Genomic DNA, 19,328 nt, shown 5'->3' with positions numbered 1-19,328 from the left:
AAAAGGTGAATATATATATAGGCATTCCCCTAAGTCTTTTTACTAAATTCATATAAATCCCATTTTTGGACGTCTAAAATAAAAAATATGTATTTATAATAACATAAAAAAATTTTAAGTAATAAAATAAGTAAAAAATATATTTAAAATAAAATTAATTATTTTTAGGGCATTCCTAGGAAATTTATAGAACGAATAAATTGTAAAATACACGCAGTGAATAATGTGGCGAAAAAAAAAATATATATATGTATATTAAAAAATATTAATAAAAAAATAAAAACAAAATAAATAATCAAAATATATTTTTTATATTATCGAATATTAAAAAAGGGATATATAAAGCATTTTATGATTTTTGTCAAGGATATATTTTGCTATATTATCTCAAAAATGCAAGGATTTTCTTAGAAAATATGATAACTATTGTTTTTTATGGTGAATACGGATTTAATATATAAAATAAATGACCCTTATCAATTAATAATAAAAAAAAAGTAATTAAAAATGAAGAGCAATAGTAAAGATAGTGAAAACAAAAAGGTTGAAAATTTAATATTGGAGGACAATGATGAAAACACAATTATACCATATTACTTATCCAATTTATTAACTAATCCGTCAAACCCTGTTGTATTTATGGACATAAATTTGGGAAATAATTTTTTAGGGAGATTTAAATTTGAATTGTTTCAAAATATTGTACCAAAAACAAGTGAAAACTTTAGGCAATTTTGCACAGGAGAACATAAAGTAAACAATCTCCCAGTTGGATATAAAAACACAATTTTTCATAGAGTTATAAAAGAATTTATGATACAAGGTGGTGATTTTATTAATCATAATGGGAGTGGAAGTTTAAGTATATATGGCGAAAATTTTGATGATGAAAATTTTGATATAAAACATGATAAGGAAGGATTATTAAGTATGGCTAACAGTGGCCCTAATACAAATGGTTGTCAGTTTTTTATTACCACAAAAAAATGTGAATGGCTAGATGGAAAAAATGTTGTATTTGGAAAAATTATAGATAATGATTCTTTGTTACTACTAAAAAAAATAGAAAATGTTTCAGTTACCCCATATGTTTATAAACCCAGAATTCCCATAAATGTTGTGGAATGTGGAGAACTATAGGGACTATATAAAAAATAGCAAATGAAATAGAACAGAAATGCCTAGCCGTGCAAACCATGAAAAAAATAACCAACTTTCATGATAATCGAAATCCCTTTTGACTTATATTGTAAGAAAAAAGGATTATACCTTTTTAAACCTCAATAGGGGTGTGCATATTAACTTATTTATTAATTTGTAAATTTTTATTTTTGTTTTATTTTTTTTCAAATAACTTTAAATATTTCACATATGTTTATATATGCATACTATTTATATATCCACATAGTATGTATAAAATGTGCATGCTTTGGGGAAAAAATTATAAACATTTCAAAAGACATTTTCAAACGTATGCTTGTTTTTATTATGAAAAAGTAAATAATTGTAAAAATAAAATTAAAAAAAAAAAACTAAAGCATATAATTTATAGTATAATATAAAATATGACATTATACATACGCATACAAAAAAAAATGAATAATAAATAAAATAATAACTAATAATTTGACACAAGATGTAATAAATTAACGTAATTTGTAAGCATGGATCACCACATACTTATGTGCATTATTATACATACACTGGTGCGTATATTGTTAAAAATTAATTTAAAAAAATGACTACACAATAAGTTCGTAAATATATACATATAGCTTTTAGTAAAATACATGGATATATACACAAATCATTATAACTATGTAAGCGATTAATTATTGAACCATTCTTTAGCTTTCAAAAATACTTCACTACTTGCTGCAACAATATTTGATAAGCCTTCTTTAGCTGTTACTTTTAAATCTTGAAAATTTTGAATTGTTTGTTCATCGAAATTCCATGCCTTTTTTTTATTACTGGTATCCCTATTAAAATACTGATCAGATGATATGCTATTTTCTATATATACATTTCGAACAAAAGGATCAGCATTCCTTTGGTTTTCATCATAAAAGTATTGATCTGATCGTATACTTTTACAATCTTTAAATTTATTTAACTTAGAATCACTTGTCACATTCAAATTGTTATTATTACTTTTATTTTGATAGCCCATTTGATTATAGGAATTAAAATTTGTGTTCGTATTCATTGTATTATAACTATTGTTAAAGCCAGTTTCAAAATTATTTGCTTTCATATTATTATTACCATAAATTTTAAAAGAATTATCAAAGTTGTTCATATTTTTATTACTAGGTGATCCTTTCATTGGTTGCATATTTATGTTACTATTATTATTCATCGTATTATGTTCAAATATTGTGTCATCAAAATCAATATCAATTTTTTTCGCTTTAAAATTTTTATTAGGGGTGCTGTTGTATATCATTTTTTCATCAAAAAATTTATTTGATGGTGAAACATTACTTCTATTAAAATTGTTAAGATCATTAACATTAGAAAAAGCATTACCAAATTGTTCATTTGAGCTATTTCCAACCTTATTTTGTATAACTTCTCCAGGGGTTATATCATCACTAATCAAATCAATTATCGGTTGGGTAGTTACTTGACTTATATTATTTGTTTGATTAGTGGTATTAGCACTTTTAGTGCTACTATGTAAATCCACAATATTTACACTTTTATCATTGTTATAGTTTGATAATGTTTCCTCCAATAAATTATCTAAATACATTTTATACTTTAATGCATTAGGTGATGAATAATCAATCATTTGTCCATTTTTATTTTTTTTTAAATATTCACTTGCTTTTAAATTTCCTCCTAAACATACTCTAACCAATTGTTTTGCTGTAAATTTGTCCATTCCCGCAGAACGAACAAATGAAATGTGAGTTCCTAACTGCCTATGTTTACCTGAACAATTCAGGCATATAAATATACTAAATGTTAAAGATAGCCATTTAGGGTTTTTATTACCACAATCAAAACATATTTTGTTCTCATTTTTGCTTAATATAGCTTTAAATGTTTTGTCTTTTAGTGGATCTAGCACATAACCTCGATTATCTTGTTGATATTCTAGTACTTCCGTTATTAAATTTTTCTTCATTTTTATAAAAACAAATTAAAAATTACAAAACAAAAAATTTATATTTTTAATTAAATTGTACAAAGCTAGCTTTAATACAACAAAAAATAAAAATAATATGTGATATACATATTTTTTTTTTGCATATGGCTGTATAATTGTGTGTGTATTTACATGTTAGTACATATAAAAAAAAATATATTTAATATATTTATTTAGCTTTATATGTATTAAAATTTATCATTTGTGAAAATATATATTAATTTTTTTTTATATACTAATATTTATGTTAATACATTTAATTAATGTTTTATATTTTTATCAATAATTTTAGCTTTTGTGAAACTATTTTTTTTTTTTTTTTTAAATCGCCATTTATTTTGGCTTTCTTCTTCGTCTTTCTTTCTTTTATATTTTTAGCATAAACAAAATAAAGATTATACAGTTTTGTATATTTTTTATGTTTTCATATTTACCACAATTTATTTAAATAAATTGATGAATTTACCTAAACCCATCACGATATTATATATGCAAAATTATGCAAGCATACACATTTAGCATGCTTATAATGTTATATGCATGTATCGTAAAACTGTGTGATAATAATATTGTATATGCTAACTAAATATATATAATTAATTATAAATATAAATTCGTTATCGTATTTTTCGAAACTTCATATATATATTTATATATTATTGTGGATATATTTTGCTTAATTTAAATCCAAATAATACAAAATGGTATTACAATAAAATAATTATTCGCATAAAACAATAATTAACTCAAAGTTAAAACTTTATACTTATTCAAAAAAACGCAAAAATGTTATAAAAAAGGCCAAATGTCATTAAAAATCATAAAAAATCATAAAAATCAATAAAATGTATGCATACAAAATAATAATAAGAAATATGTATTATATTTATATACCATTTGTGCAAAAGCATAACAATGAATTTATAAGTTGTTATATTTATAGATATAAATATGTATTTTTTAACAACAATAATTTCAACAATATTTTTTATTTATCCAACTTCAATAAAATTAAAATATATGCATTGTTATATATATACATTTTTTTATTAATTTATCCTTCCTGTGCATTTATAAGCTTTTAAATTATGTATATATAATTTTCCACGCATGTTGGGAAATTATTTTTACTTGTAACATGTTTTTTGATACAACTTTAATTTCAACACATTATAGCATTAAAAGATTTAAAAGTTATGTACGTCAGTTTACTCGATATATGGCATATTTATTTTAAAAAATATTACAATAAAATAAGGTATTACATAAACATATATATTGAATACAAAAAATAATAAATAACATACAAATTATATATAAACTATTTTGATAACTTTCATATTTAAAAAAATTCAAATAAAACTATAAAAAAGGGAAATTCATTCTTATGAATTATTTAAAAAATTTAAGAAAAATTTTATGTTTTCGTTGAATTTTTTATTGTCAATTAATTCAACATCATTATGTTTTCCATTAACAACCCAATAGGGGGACACCTTCATTTTGCATTTTTCATATAGGGCCTTTAAAAATGATAATGAAAATTTTCATGTATAAACATATTATTATATTTTAATATACATCCATTTAATGCACAACTAAATTGTTATTATTATTTTATAACGATCATATTAGTTTTGCATTTTTGTTTTTTTCATGAACTTTCATTTTTTATAATTTTTATTACTAATCCATGATAAAATGGGACAATTTTATCATTCATTCCGTGAATAAAAAAGACATAACAAGGTATCATGTCAATCTAAATTAAAAATGAAATAATAATGGATGTTTCTTCATATTTCGGTGCAATTCCTCATTGTTAATATATGTAGAGATAGAGAGGTAGTGCTCACCTTTTTAATGTTGCATAAGGAATCAAATGGTAAAATATACCTAGTTTTAAAACATATATTGAATAACGACAATATAGCACTTTGTAGGATTACACCTTTTACTTTCCTGTTAATTGCTATATCCACAGCTGCACATGATCCTGAAAATGGAGTTAAAATTATTTTTTGTACTGTGTATTTAATTTTATTTAAAAAACGGTATTATATACATATTGAAATGTAAAGTTATTCTAACCTATAGACCTTCCGTATAAAATAATGGTTTCTGGCTTTATATTTAAAGTATTTACCATATAACTGTATGTGAAAGAAAAAATGAAAAATAAATAGCCACTAAAAAAATAGTATATATCTTTTTAACAAAGATAAAAAAAAGCCTACTCATAAACTGCATATCCACTTTTGTACATATTTTCTTCGGTTGGTGTTCCTGTGCTTTCCCCATAACCTTTGTATTTTGGGAATTATATATTTAAAAAAATAAATATAATGATAATAAATTTCATATTTAAAATAAAAATATGGAAGCATAAAAGACATATAAAATAAAATGGAAATTTTATAGGTCTAAAAAAAATATTAAAATAACATTTTGTAGTCTTTAAAATTTTCATTGTCTTTTTTTTTATTTTTACCAGGGTAATCATACAATAATATATTTACATTCCATGTTTCTGATACTTCGTAAAAATAGTCATACAGCATGTAAATGTTTTCACTATTCCCATGGCAAAACAAAATTGTTAGTAAGTTATTCCTAATATAAACAAATTGAAAAGGGGTATTTATTATTAAATATATATAGCTATAATAAATATTTAATAATAAATACATGTGATGGTTATCCATACCTATTAATGTAATGTGCTGCTATTTTTTCGTTATCTTCTGTTTCAATATAAATAAAATCTATATCTAATGTTTCATAAAATCCTTCATGTGGAGCATTAAAGATCATTTTATTTAGAACATTCCCCATATTATGATTAGAGGAATTTATTTTTTCATTCTTTTTTTTTGTTTTCTTATATTTTAATATTATTAAAACATAATTTCATGTAACTAAATTATATATTCATAAGTTATTCTTTCCACTATCATATTTTGTTGTATAGTTATGGGTATATCATAAAGTCTATATACCAATAACACATATATATATGCATAAAGCAAATTAAATATATAATTGATAAATAAATTTAACGAAAAATTTTTGGTGAGCCATGCTCATAATCATTAATTAACATAATATGTATATATAATAATTATATTTTTGCCTAATTATTACATAATATAATAATAATTTCCTACAAATTATTCATAAACATGTTGGATAAAAAGAAAAACTAATCAAATTAAAGTGAAAACAAAATAATAAATGTAAAATTAAATCTGATAATATATGTTCTATTAAAAACTAAATAATGCATGAAAAGGAAAATAAATTAAAACGACATTGCCGCACAAGAAATAGTAATATAAAAAAAATATATTATATAAATATAATTTTATAATATTGATAAAGTTTTATTCCTTAAAAATTAAAAATATTATAAATGTAAAAGATATATGTATAACTCTATACTTTTAATTAGTTTCCCATCTAGAATAAAACATAAATAATATATAGTATGAAACAAAAAATTGCAATAATTTACTACTATACAAAAATAAAGAAATTTCTTATATTTCAATATTATATAGTATAATATAAAATTTATGTATAAATAAAAATACAATCATAAAAAAGGTGGGAAATATATGCATGCATATGATATAACACTTTTTAATCCCAATAACTAATAAAAAAAAAATAGTAATACAAATATTAGAAAACAATATTATAATCCATTACACTATAATCATTATGGAAGGTTTTCAAACTAAATTTGTTTTAATTTCTTATTCATAAATCGTGAAAAATGAAAAAAAAAATATATTCATTTTGTTAAATAATAATGGAAAATGTGTGTATACCATATGTAGGTTACATTTTAATTTCTTATTTTATTTCTTTCTTGATAAGTCTGTGCTATTAAACGCATTTTTTTTCCGTTTCTTTCCTTCTTTTACTATATCTAATTCAATATATAAAAACACAAATATATTATATTGACATTTTAAGTGTAGAATATCTGCACATGGAAATTATAATAAAACTTGTATGCATATAATTGAAGGTAATAAAAATCAATGCATATATTATGTGTATTTTTTATTTCCTAAAAATAGCGTGTGCAAATTTTCAAAGTTCAAAATATTTCTACAACATTTGCATAAAGCTGTTTACCTATATTTTTATTAAATTTTAACGGAATAAAATTCTACAAAATATGATCGTCCCTATATAATAAATATATATTGAAAATGAATGGCAATAACTAAACAAAATATGTATTTTTTAATTAATGCATATAACCTTGTTGCATATAAAATATATTTATATATATATATGGGATTAATTCAAACATTTTTCATTTTCCTTAGTTCTATATAAAAAGGTTTATATATATACACACATGTCTACAAGTATTAAATACTGTTTTATTTATTGTGGACTTTCTATTATAATAATTTTACCGAATAAATTAAATATAATTTTTTGTTTTTATTTCTAATTTAAGACTTAGCATTTATTTGTAAATTGCTTTTTAATTATTCTTTGGAGCATAATAAAATTGAATTAAAATAGGAATAAATATATATTACTTTTTATGTTTATTTTCTCCTATATATTTAAGTATTTGTTTCAAATAAAAGTAAAATAGATCCTTAAAAATTCATAGTTGAATTATTTAGCAAAAATTTAGACCTATAAAATATATTACATTATAAGTACATATATAAAAGTGTGTAATAAATATATGTGAAAATAATCAGACAAATAAACACTGATTGAATATTCAATACAAATTAAAAAAATATTTAAAATAAAACAAGCCATAAATAAATAATTAAGAACTTTCCTTTACAAAAATATGAAATCACCACTCCAAAAAAATACCAATACGGAAAATCACATCATGTTCCTAAAAAAAAATCCACCTATGATGAACAAACCAAATAATGGACAAGCAAATTTTGGATTACAACTAAACAATCCGAAAAAATTTGATGAGCCATATGGGAATGGAAAAAATAGTAAATATCAATATTTGGATTCAAGTCATTTGAAAATGTTAGACTTAAACAAAAACATTTTAAATATGTTGCCAAAACCAGTAGAACCATCATTAAATTTGGAAAATTTATGCAAAGAAACTAATGCTACTTTAAGGAATAATACAAATGTATTCGAAAATGAACACCCTGGAAAATTTAAGTCAAATGCCAATCAGCAAGATGGAAATAAAAATATAAAACATTTTTATGAATTAGGATTACCAGAAATTGTAGGAACATATATTCAGCCATTAGATAAAAGAGAAAATCATGATACAAAAATTGACACATTAGAAAATTTCCCTTTCCCTTTAGGATCAACATCATCATCTCCTTTTTTTCAACCTCCGAATTTTTCGACAAAACTTATTCCCCCATCTAATAATTTTTCATCTTTGAATATAAATAATAAAAACGCTAAAAATATATATGGATTGCCATCGTATTTAATTCCAGAAGGAAAACCTCAAAACTTAACGATGACTGTTGTGCCTAATAAGAATAAAGATGTTTTAGAACAAGAGGCAAAATATTTAAAGACGTTGTTAGACAATTCATCCCAAGGAATTGTTAATTCAACTCCGGATTACCAAAAAATTATTTCTTCCCCCAATTTATCAAATAATAAAAATTATAGCAATAATAACAGTACCATCATTAATAATAATGATATAGAAAGTGATTTCAGTTTTGGAAAAAATGAAAATTTAGAAACTCATGAAAATACAAAATCATACAGCAATGACGATAAATATGAAGATAGCTATAATTCTTTTATTAATGAATATTATGATGGAAATAATTCTGGATCTTCTGGAAAAGGAAATGAATTTACTTTAAAGGATGCTAATAATAACGATGAAAATGATATTCATTCAAAACAAAATAAAAAATTAGAAAAAGTAAATAAAAAACAATACAATAAGAAAAATAGTACTAGCAGTTTTAATGAGTTAAATGGAATAAAATCAGGAGAAAAACTCGATATTGAATTTAAAAATGAAGAAAAAAGTACTATTACTTTATTACCATCAAAAAAAACACAACTAACAAAAAAAAAAGAATACAATTCTTCATTAAAAAATCAAGAACCGTCTACATCCTTTAAAAATCCTAAAACATACATTAATATACGCTTAGGAAAACCCAAAAAAGCTTATTCTACTACTAGTTCTGATCCTATAGACAGGAAATTACAAGATTGGCATAATACTCATAATAGTCAAATCGGATGGGAAAAAATAAGAAGAGGTGTTTATCATTTCGGAAAAACAGAGGTTTCATTGAGATTAATTCATGATAAAATTATAGTTAAAAAAATTAATGGAAAAATTATTGGCGATAATTTATTAACAGTTGAAAAATTTGTTTCATTAAATGAATTATTTGAGCTTCAGAATGAAGATAGTGTTGGTGCACTAAAAAAAAAGCAAGAAAAAAGGTCTTAATTTTTAAATATTATCCATAACATGGAATTTTGTATCATAATAAATATATATTTTACAAATGATACATAATTTTATATTATTCAGTTTTGTTTTTGTTTTTGACAGATTTTTCAAAAACCCTTTCATACCACTTGTTTATGTGTACCAAATTTTGTTGCATATATATCCATGCATTTGTCCCTTATAAACAAAATTATAATTGTTTATTCACTTATGAATTATTGTTTCTCAATATAGAAAAATACATGTGTATATATAAAAATATTTGTATATATTACTCATTGTTATATGATATAAATATGCAAATCGTGTTTTCTCTTTTGTTTTTGTTTTTTTGTGTACAAATTTTGAAGTTTATTTATGCACATGCATATATTTGTATTGATTTATGATGAGAAAAAAAAAGAAATATATACTAAAACTTAACAATTTTTAGCTGCTAAACATTTGAAACGATCACCCTATATTATACTATTTTTTAGGGGTGAGTTAAAAACTGTATTTTTACATGTTCAAAAATGTATATACAGAATATAATATTTTCAGTAATATTGTTATAATAAATTTTCATAATATGTGATATAAAATCGAAATAATAAATATATAGGTATCAATATAAATAATATTTTAAACATTCCTAATACGCGTTTCCCTTTATAGTAACAACAGTTAAAACATATATGGCCAATACACCATCAATTTAACCCCATTCATTATATGGAACTCTCTTTAAATATGTGCTATATGTAGCAAAAAATTTTGTCTTATGTGAAATAATATTCAGTAAATATATTTAAAAAATAAATTTATCATAAATAGCGCATTAAGTCTTATATAGAAAATGCCAAATAACTTAAAATAATATTTGTATGTTGCTAGTTATTAAAAATATACTTAGTGAATATAAATTAACAATATCATCATTTTATATACATTAAAAGTTAATATAACATTACTAAATGTGACTATATTTACATATAAAAATAATGATTGTCTTATTTAATATATTAAGTTTTTCCATGCAATTTTAGTTATTTCACTTTAAAATACCTTAAAATTATTGCCAATGTAATGCTTTTTGGTTTACTATATATTTTTTTCTCTTTTTTTTGATCATTATTTTTTTTTTTTTAAAAAAACTATTTATCACAACATGTAACGTTAAATATTATGGTAGCATATGTTTGACAGTATATATATATATATATATATATATATATATATATATATTACATAATATATTATGGACATTACAATTTGACATAATCTTTCGAAGAATTTGCAGAAATTTATTTTATTATAAAATGTCAAAATAAAAAAAATATTTATTATAAATATTAATTCCTTTATTTTTTATGAACAGCAATAATATTTTTATGGATATAGCTAAATATTATGTATTTTTTTTTTTTTTATTAAAATAACAACACCATGAATAACGCAAATATAATAAAATATAATTCCCATATATTATAAGAGAAAAATATTAAAAAAGCTTTTGTTATTGCATGTATTATATATATAGATATATAGATTAATTCTATTTTTTGGGCAACCCAAAAAATATGTTAGCTAGCCAACCAGCTTTTTTGCATATTATTAATGGCTTCATATTTATATGCAAAAAATGTATATATTTTTTTTATAAGCTAATATATATTTTTATTTAAATTTTTTTTAAATATATTAAATTTTATTTTATAAATTTTATAATTTTTTAAAGACGTATTAAATTTTAATATTTAGGATTATATCAACCTTATTATTTTTCGATTTTTCAAACATTTTCTTTTTTTATTCTTTAATATAGTCTTAACATTTTTTAAACAATATAAGCGTTTTTTTATAAAAATAACATACCATATTATATTTATACAAATAACCCCATAACATTTTTTAAAAATGGAAGGAGAATTCAACGGATTTTTACCACCAAATAAAGAAATGCCCATACCAGACGGGATGAGAATAATGTCAGGAAAACCAAATGACGATTCAACTCCATATGTTAGAGATTATCAAGTAAAACCAATAATAAATGAAGGACATTTTCAAATGAATATTGGAGGCCAAGTTCCATCATCGTGGTCAATGAACCAAATAGCACACTATGTAAAATTTGCTGGACCATCTGATGATGTATTTGCTGAAAAGGCTAAAGAATTATTACGCGAAAGGGGTTATAACATATAGGAAGATAATACAATAATTATAAAATTAAATACAAATTTATATATTATTCGCATATATATATAATATGTTGTATAAAAGTAAGGCGCCGATTTGATTATGTTTATCCGTTCAAAATAAATTTTTTTCGTTATCGTTAAGATGAAATAGTGATAATTTTTTTAACAACCAAATAATATTTTTAAAAAAGATATATATTATATACATCATACAATATGTAATCTTTTGAAAGTATAAGACAGCATATCACGATTTTAATATTCAAACATAATTAGCAACCATATTTATTTTTTCAGTTTAGTTAAAGTATTTTTTCATTTTTTAGAATTTGATTTAAAAAATTTTTTCTTTATATGATTTTTTTGCGTTTTATTTCTTTATGTTTTAGTTTTATATTTATTTAAATTTAACTTGTATAATATCCTTTTTAAATACATGTAAAAAACATAAAAAAAAATGAAAATCACATTCATAAAATATAATAAGACAATTATATTTTAGTTTACAACATGCCTGATTAATTACACGCATGTTGTTAGAATGTCTTTATAATTTACCGTTATAAAATAGTAACATCAAGTTTAATTTGTGTGGGATGTTGTAAAATGCGTAGGCATTCTTTATTTTTCATTTTGAATAACAATAAAGAATATATTTAAAGGATATAGAATTATAAATGCATAGTAATAATATCCTTATCATGGTATATAGTCTCTACTAGTATTTTATATATTAAAATATTTTCCAACCTTTTGACAAGCTGTGTTTATGTTATATAAAATTAAGAAGCTACTTAGTTTATCATTTTTATATATATTTGTGAAATTAAAAAACATATAAAGGTATTTTTTATACGATTTCGATAAATATTAATGTGCCGTAATTATTCTATAACTTCTATGGTTAAAATGTGTTTTCCTTTCCAAAAAATTAACAGTAATATGAGAATGTGGGTTAATTAAAAAAGCGTGACATAAAACAATCAAAAAATAATATATACAATAACGATTGATACAAATTTTAAAAAAGACATTTACATATATATACATGCATTTATTGTGATTTTACAATTTAACATAAACAATTTTATTACATTTTTAGGATTTAAGATGTGTCTTAAATATTATATTATTTGTTTTATATATATGGTTTAATCTTACAAACAAAGAATAAATGAACTGTTTATTACATACAAATTATTAATTAATTTCTTCAAATGGATAAGATGGTGTTTTTTTTAAATGTGAAGATGAATTAACTTCTAGTTGGCTAGCTAATGGCTTCGGAATTTTTTCTTGTTCTTGTGGTGATTCAAGAGCTTTTTCTAATTTAATATTCCTCTTTTTATTTTTTTTATTTTCATTAAGTTTGTGTTTTATATATAAATTACCTTCAAGTTTTTCTGTGTGTATATAATTTTTATCATATATGTTTTTCCCTATTTTGTTATTACTTAGATTATGTCTATTAATATTTGGTACATTATGAATACTACCATTAATAGAATGTAAATTTTTTTTATTCAAAACTTCATATAAATATTTTTTTAATAAATATTTTTTTCGTATTTCATTGAACTTATCGCGGTTACCCTTTAAAATATTTGATTCAACTTTCTCATTAAGAATCGATTCTTTAGACAAACTATTATTTGATAAAACATTGCTCATGTACTTAAAACAATAAATATCTTTTTTATTTTTACAAAGTTGAAAATCGATCTTTTGAATATTATAATTCATTAAATTATTTGTAGTTTCTGTATCGCATTTATCAATGTAATTATTTTTTTTAACGTTAAAAAAATAGTTATTGTTAATATATACTATCTTATTACTATCTAATTTTATTTTTTCTATATCAGATGTAGATATTTTATTATGAATATTTATATTATTAGGAATGGGGCATATATTTAAGATGCTATTTAATTTATTTTTTAGTTCTGTGTCATGCTTTTTTTTTCTACTAATGTTTTTCTTTGACTCATTTTCCCCATCTTCTTTTTTTCCCTCGTGTTCTTTATCAAATATTAAATTGGAATTTGAACTGTTTTTATTTATATATTTCGTGTATTCGTCTTCACATATATCTTTCGATTTTTTATATATGGAATGTATGGCATTATTTTTTGTCTTTTTTTTATCAATAGGTTCTTTGTGTTTTAAATAATTATTATTTAGTTTATATTTTCCAAAGAGTTCATTTTCATTGCTATTTAATTTACCAAAATTAATTTTGTTATTAATGCATTTTGATATAGCTTTATTAAAGTTGATTAATGACACATTTTCTTTTTTTGTAGATGCAGATACATTATTTTTGTTTAAGAGATAACTATATCCTTTTGCATTATCATAATTAGTTTCCTCAATACTATTTATACTCGGAGAATCTGTACAATTGCCGCATTTTTTTAAATCCATTTCATATTTTTCATTTAATGAATTATATGTATTATTTTTAGAAATTATACTAACATCATCTTGATTATCACTATCGCAACTATTAGCATGATTAAGCTCCTCACTAAAGTTATTTTTAGAACATATATATTTTTTATCAATATTATCACCTTTTCTATTTTTCGTTTTATATCTGTTAACCTTAGTTATATCATCTCCATTCACATTGGAGATATTTTTTTCACATAAATCATTCAAATTACATGAGTTTACAATTTTAACATTCTCAGTTTTCTTCTTATTTAAGGATGTTTTATTGTCTTTAGCTTCCTTTTGTTCTGATTTATTATCTTTTATATTATCATATATTTCCTTTGCATATAATGCATCATAATTCGAAAATGTTATTATCTTACTTTTTTTTAAAGTTTCTGAATTTTCTTTAGCATGAAAATGTGGAATATTCATTCTTATGTCTAATTCATTTTCTTTATGTTTTTTTTGAATTTTATTTTTTATTATATGCTCTAATAATTTTAAATTAATAGCCCTTTCTGTTTCATCTATGTTAAAGGATTTTACTTTTATTTCATAGTTTTTTATATTTGAATTATCCTCATAATCGTCATCTTGTTCCTTTCCATTTTTTATAGTTACACGATTCTTTGAGTCACCAAATTTTTTACCAACTATTTCAGTCTCGTAAATATTATTTATGAAATCCTCATTATGTTTTATACCTTCTAAGCTCATTAATTTATTAAAATTATTTTTATTGTAAAAATAGGAAATATCATGTAATTTGTCGTTTTCACTAATGCTTTCAATACTTATTTTTTTTTCTTTAGTATGCTCATTTAAATAATTTGTGTCTAAAAAAGGTTTATTTCCATATTTGTTCATCCATATACCATCCAAATTATTTGAGATACAATCTTCTTCGTTCCCATTAATTATATTCATAGGACCCCGCTGTGATAAATCGTACACTTCGCTCCCCTCACTCATATTTATCATACAATCATTCATATAATTCTCCCTATTATCATAGATATATACGCTTATATTATCATAATTATTGTTTTCATCCTTCAAATTACATACATCATCCATTGTAAGATGCTTACAAGCAAAATACGAAATGTCATTTTTAAAATATCTTTTTATATGTATTATCATATCACCAATTTCATACTGTGATGGCATATTATCAGCATATTTTAAACAGCTAATATTTTGTAATTTTGTGTTATCGTAAGTATCTTCATTTTGTTTGTGATAATTTGAATAACTGTCTAAAAATATAAATACATCATCATTAAATGATAAAGTATCATTTTCATTGGGATTTAAAGAGTTGCTAAATATTATACTATTGTCTTTTATTGATTTTTCGCTTGGAGTTGTTTTATTACTTTGCATACTACATTTCAATTGATTATTAGCTATCTTAAGTATGTTGCTTTTTATGTCATGGGATTGAATATCAATATTTTTATCATCACACAAGTTTTTATTATATACATTTTCTCTATGCTCCTTTTCATCACCATATTTTGTTGCATTCTTTAAAATTCGGTCGTTCAGAATATATTCATAGTGTACATTTGAGTTTTTTACCAAGCACCTCATATAATTAAATTTTTTTGAACATGCATTACATAGATGGAAACATTTTTTTAGATTATTTTTGGCTTCAAGCAGCCAATTATAATCATTTTCATATTTTTTACATTCAAATTTCCTTATTTCTCGCGATTTATGAGGTGGAGGATCTGGTAATGATTTGACATATTTACTAAAAGGGTAAGGATATATTTTTATCATTTTTAATAATTATCATTTGTTCAAATATTAAAGTACTAAACTTAATTATATGTAGACAAAACCTTTCTATATATCTAAAGGATGTTTTTAAAATTTTTTTAAGTATTTTACATTTCAAAAAAATTTATAAATGGGTACATATTTAAAATGTAACTTAATCATTACTTTTTATTATTTTATATACAATGTAAAATTTAGTTTTTTGCCAAATGATAAAAATTAATAATGGGAGATAACGTGAAAATTATGCATTTTGTACACGTAATCATAGTTCTCTAAAATATATTAAGGAAAATACCAACATTGAACATTATTTTTATATTATTATTTCCTTCGAATAGTATGTATATACAATATATCGATAAATTAAATGAAGTAAAAATATCTTGATAATTCTGATAGTGGAATTCCTATAAGTGTAAGATAAAAGATTTTAAGTAAATTTCTTACATAAAACTTTTTGTCAAACGATTATGTCTTAATTTCACTTTTATAAACATTATTTTTCTGATTTTAATAGATATTTGCTTTTTAAGTAAAATAATTATAAGACATAAACAAATGAAATATATAACGCCTATATTAAAAAAATCAATTAAAAATGTCAAATATGACTATTTATATAAAACAAAACCTGAATGTAATGTCATTTTTCATTTAAAGAAAAGTATCCATAATATTTAAACCATAAATACTTTAAATGTTTCCTCTTGTTTATGCTTAAGAATAATGCCAAAATAAGTGGTGTCAATATTAATGTATATTATAAACAGGTTTAAATTAAATATCATTGTTGTTTGCGTAGATGAAGGAATGCTACCTTTTTAAGATCTTTTTCTAGAGTAAGATATATGGGAATAAATTATAAAAGACTGTTATTAAATACGCCACGCACATATGTGCATGATTTTCATGTATTATATCCTTAATAAAATTTTATATGAAAGATATTAACTAATAAGGAATATTTTTTCATTAAATACATTATTCACATAAAAGATAAAAGTTTAAGCAACATTCCTAAATTTATATTGGATATGTTTTTTTATTTATAATATTTCATATATATGGTTCATTTTAAAATTTGTTGTCTTTATTTTCATTTTTAGTCGTAAAGGGTGGCTATTCACCATTTAATTACGCGATTGAGGTTTAATAAAAAAATGGATTGGATATACATATTAAAAATTACAAATGTTTTGTTATAATTTGCTTCAACGAAAATTAAACTTTTTTATAACATTTATAATACCATGCTAATGTACATTGTTATTTCGTCCATATTTCACTCTAGAGAGTATATAAATTAATTTTTCCAAATGCCTTTAGAAAGGTTTTTTTATTATAAAGAGTGAAAAATATATAATAGCAATTATTATTTTAGATGCTAGAAACTATAGAATGTTGTTCTATTTTTTGTATGTTAAGTACTTTTTAAAATTTCTTAATAATTATCACTGTCTTTGTTTTATATGCATATATAATAAACAATATAATACAGTTCAACAATACATAATTTAGAGTACAATGAAAGAGTTTTACTAATGAGCAAAGAGGGATATTTTGTAATGCTAAGTATTTATGAGTAATTCATATAATTTGAATCATAAGTCTTTTTATTACACGCGAGTATAAAACAGGTAATGGAAATAACAATTAGAGTTTTAAAACAATTTATAATATTACGAATAAAACCATTCAAAAAAACTTTTTAATATTGTCTTATGCTCATAAAACAGGAACAAAAAACAATAGTTTATTATAATTAAATATTTTGTATAAGACATTTTTTTATTAAATATGCGTATATAATATGTAAAGTATTTACTATAATTAAATTAATATCATTATATGAAAAATAATAAAATAAGAATTATAATATAATTACATATATATAAGAATATTCCATATATATTTCTGATATTAGTTTTTAATTATTATTTTAAATTAAATTTATAATAATTATATAATTGTTAAAATAATTAAATAAAATAAAACAATTTTTAATATATTAATATTTATTTAAATATTAAACATTTAAATAAATTAATAATAAAATATAATATTTTAAATAATATTAATATAATTAATTAAATTAATTAAAATATTTAATGTAATATAAATAATAAATAATGTTAAAATAATAATATATATAGTAATTAATAATTATTATTTTATTTATATTAAATAAATAATTAATTTTATTAACAATAAAAATAATTATTATTTATATTAATAATTAATTAAATTAATTTATTATATTTAATTTATAAAATCATTTAATAATATAATAAATTAGTATTAAATTTAATTAAATATGTTATTTATATTAAATAATGGTGTAACTTAAATTAATTATATTATTATATATATAAATAATATTAATTATTAAATAAAATATATTAAATTAGTGTGTAAAATACAAATAATTATTAATTATATTAAATAAATATAATATTTTATTTAAAGTGTGTATTTATTATTATTTTTTAATAATATTTTACCATTTATTTAAAATTAATAATTAAATTAAATAAATTAATATTTATTAATATTAAATTATAATATAATTATTATTAATTTATTCTTTAATTATTATAATTATGCAAATATTTATTTAATTATATACTTATTATTGTTAATTAATTTATTTAATTATTTATTTTTATATTTAATATATGTTTTATTTAAATTAAATTTAAATTATTTATTTAATTATTTATTAATTAATTATTATTTATTATTTTAATATATTTTTATATTAATATATGTATTACTATATTAATTTTAAATGATTTATTTATATATTATTTATTTTTTAATTTATTTTATTAATATATTACTTATATTAAATTTAAAATAATATATATTATATAATAATTTTATTTATATAATTAATAATTTATTTTATAATATATTTAATTTAATTGTTTTAATTAAATTTATAAATAAAATATTACACAAATTATATAATATTGTTTGATTATTTATATATATAATATTATTATTTACATTATTTTATAAGTAATATTTTATTTTATATTTAAATTTCTAAATATATATTATAATACTAATATAAAAAATTATAAATTGTACATGAATAAATACACTTTGATTATATGAATTTTAAACTTCTACACATTTGTTTTTTTATAATGAATGCTTATTCCATTCGTTATAAGACGAACTTATGAATAGATTTTGTAATAATAACACTCATAGTCTCAAATATATTCACTTATTTTTCTGATAAATTATATTAAACATTCTTTAAACAAATAAT

The 19,328-nt window shown here is 20.6% G+C and overlaps 6 protein-coding genes across 6 annotated transcripts; 3 read left to right on the top strand and 3 right to left on the bottom strand.

Moving 5' to 3' along the window:
- Positions 1–507: 507 nt before the first annotated feature.
- On the top strand, positions 508–1,140 carry PVVCY_1202670 (peptidyl-prolyl cis-trans isomerase, putative; the record flags this gene model as incomplete). Its single annotated transcript, XM_008625276.1, has 1 exon — positions 508–1,140. The coding sequence occupies one exon, from the start codon at positions 508–510 to the stop codon at positions 1,138–1,140; it is 633 nt and encodes a 210-aa protein (XP_008623498.1).
- Positions 1,141–1,828: 688 nt separating this feature from the next.
- On the bottom strand, positions 1,829–3,136 carry PVVCY_1202660 (GTPase-activating protein, putative; the record flags this gene model as incomplete). The annotated part of the gene is made up of 1 exon (XM_008625275.1): positions 1,829–3,136. One exon carries the CDS (start codon positions 3,134–3,136, stop codon positions 1,829–1,831), a length of 1,308 nt encoding a protein of 435 aa, XP_008623497.1.
- A 1,406-nt stretch (positions 3,137–4,542) lies between these two features.
- PVVCY_1202650 (alpha/beta hydrolase, putative) lies at positions 4,543–5,992 on the bottom strand (the record flags this gene model as incomplete). The annotated part of the gene is made up of 7 exons (XM_008625274.1): positions 4,543–4,680; positions 4,845–4,919; positions 5,014–5,153; positions 5,249–5,310; positions 5,395–5,461; positions 5,649–5,770; positions 5,865–5,992. 7 exons carry the CDS (start codon positions 5,990–5,992, stop codon positions 4,543–4,545), a joined length of 732 nt encoding a protein of 243 aa, XP_008623496.1.
- A 1,999-nt stretch (positions 5,993–7,991) lies between these two features.
- On the top strand, positions 7,992–9,623 carry PVVCY_1202640 (conserved Plasmodium protein, unknown function; the record flags this gene model as incomplete). The annotated part of the gene is made up of 1 exon (XM_008625273.1): positions 7,992–9,623. One exon carries the CDS (start codon positions 7,992–7,994, stop codon positions 9,621–9,623), a length of 1,632 nt encoding a protein of 543 aa, XP_008623495.1.
- Positions 9,624–11,525: 1,902 nt separating this feature from the next.
- On the top strand, positions 11,526–11,816 carry PVVCY_1202630 (IMC-associated apicomplexan protein, putative gamete release protein, putative; the record flags this gene model as incomplete). Its single annotated transcript, XM_008625272.1, has 1 exon — positions 11,526–11,816. The coding sequence occupies one exon, from the start codon at positions 11,526–11,528 to the stop codon at positions 11,814–11,816; it is 291 nt and encodes a 96-aa protein (XP_008623494.1).
- A 1,196-nt stretch (positions 11,817–13,012) lies between these two features.
- Positions 13,013–16,045, bottom strand: PVVCY_1202620 (conserved Plasmodium protein, unknown function; the record flags this gene model as incomplete). Its single annotated transcript, XM_008625271.1, has 1 exon — positions 13,013–16,045. One exon carries the CDS (start codon positions 16,043–16,045, stop codon positions 13,013–13,015), a length of 3,033 nt encoding a protein of 1,010 aa, XP_008623493.1.
- Between the last annotated feature and the right edge of the window lie 3,283 nt (positions 16,046–19,328).

Source organism: Plasmodium vinckei (assembly GCF_900681995.1).
Source record: "Plasmodium vinckei vinckei genome assembly, chromosome: PVVCY_12".
In the NCBI taxonomy this organism is placed as follows: Eukaryota; Apicomplexa; class Aconoidasida; order Haemosporida; family Plasmodiidae; genus Plasmodium; species Plasmodium vinckei.
Note: the sequence above shows the minus strand (reverse complement) of the source record. Positions and strands in the feature narration are given on the sequence as shown.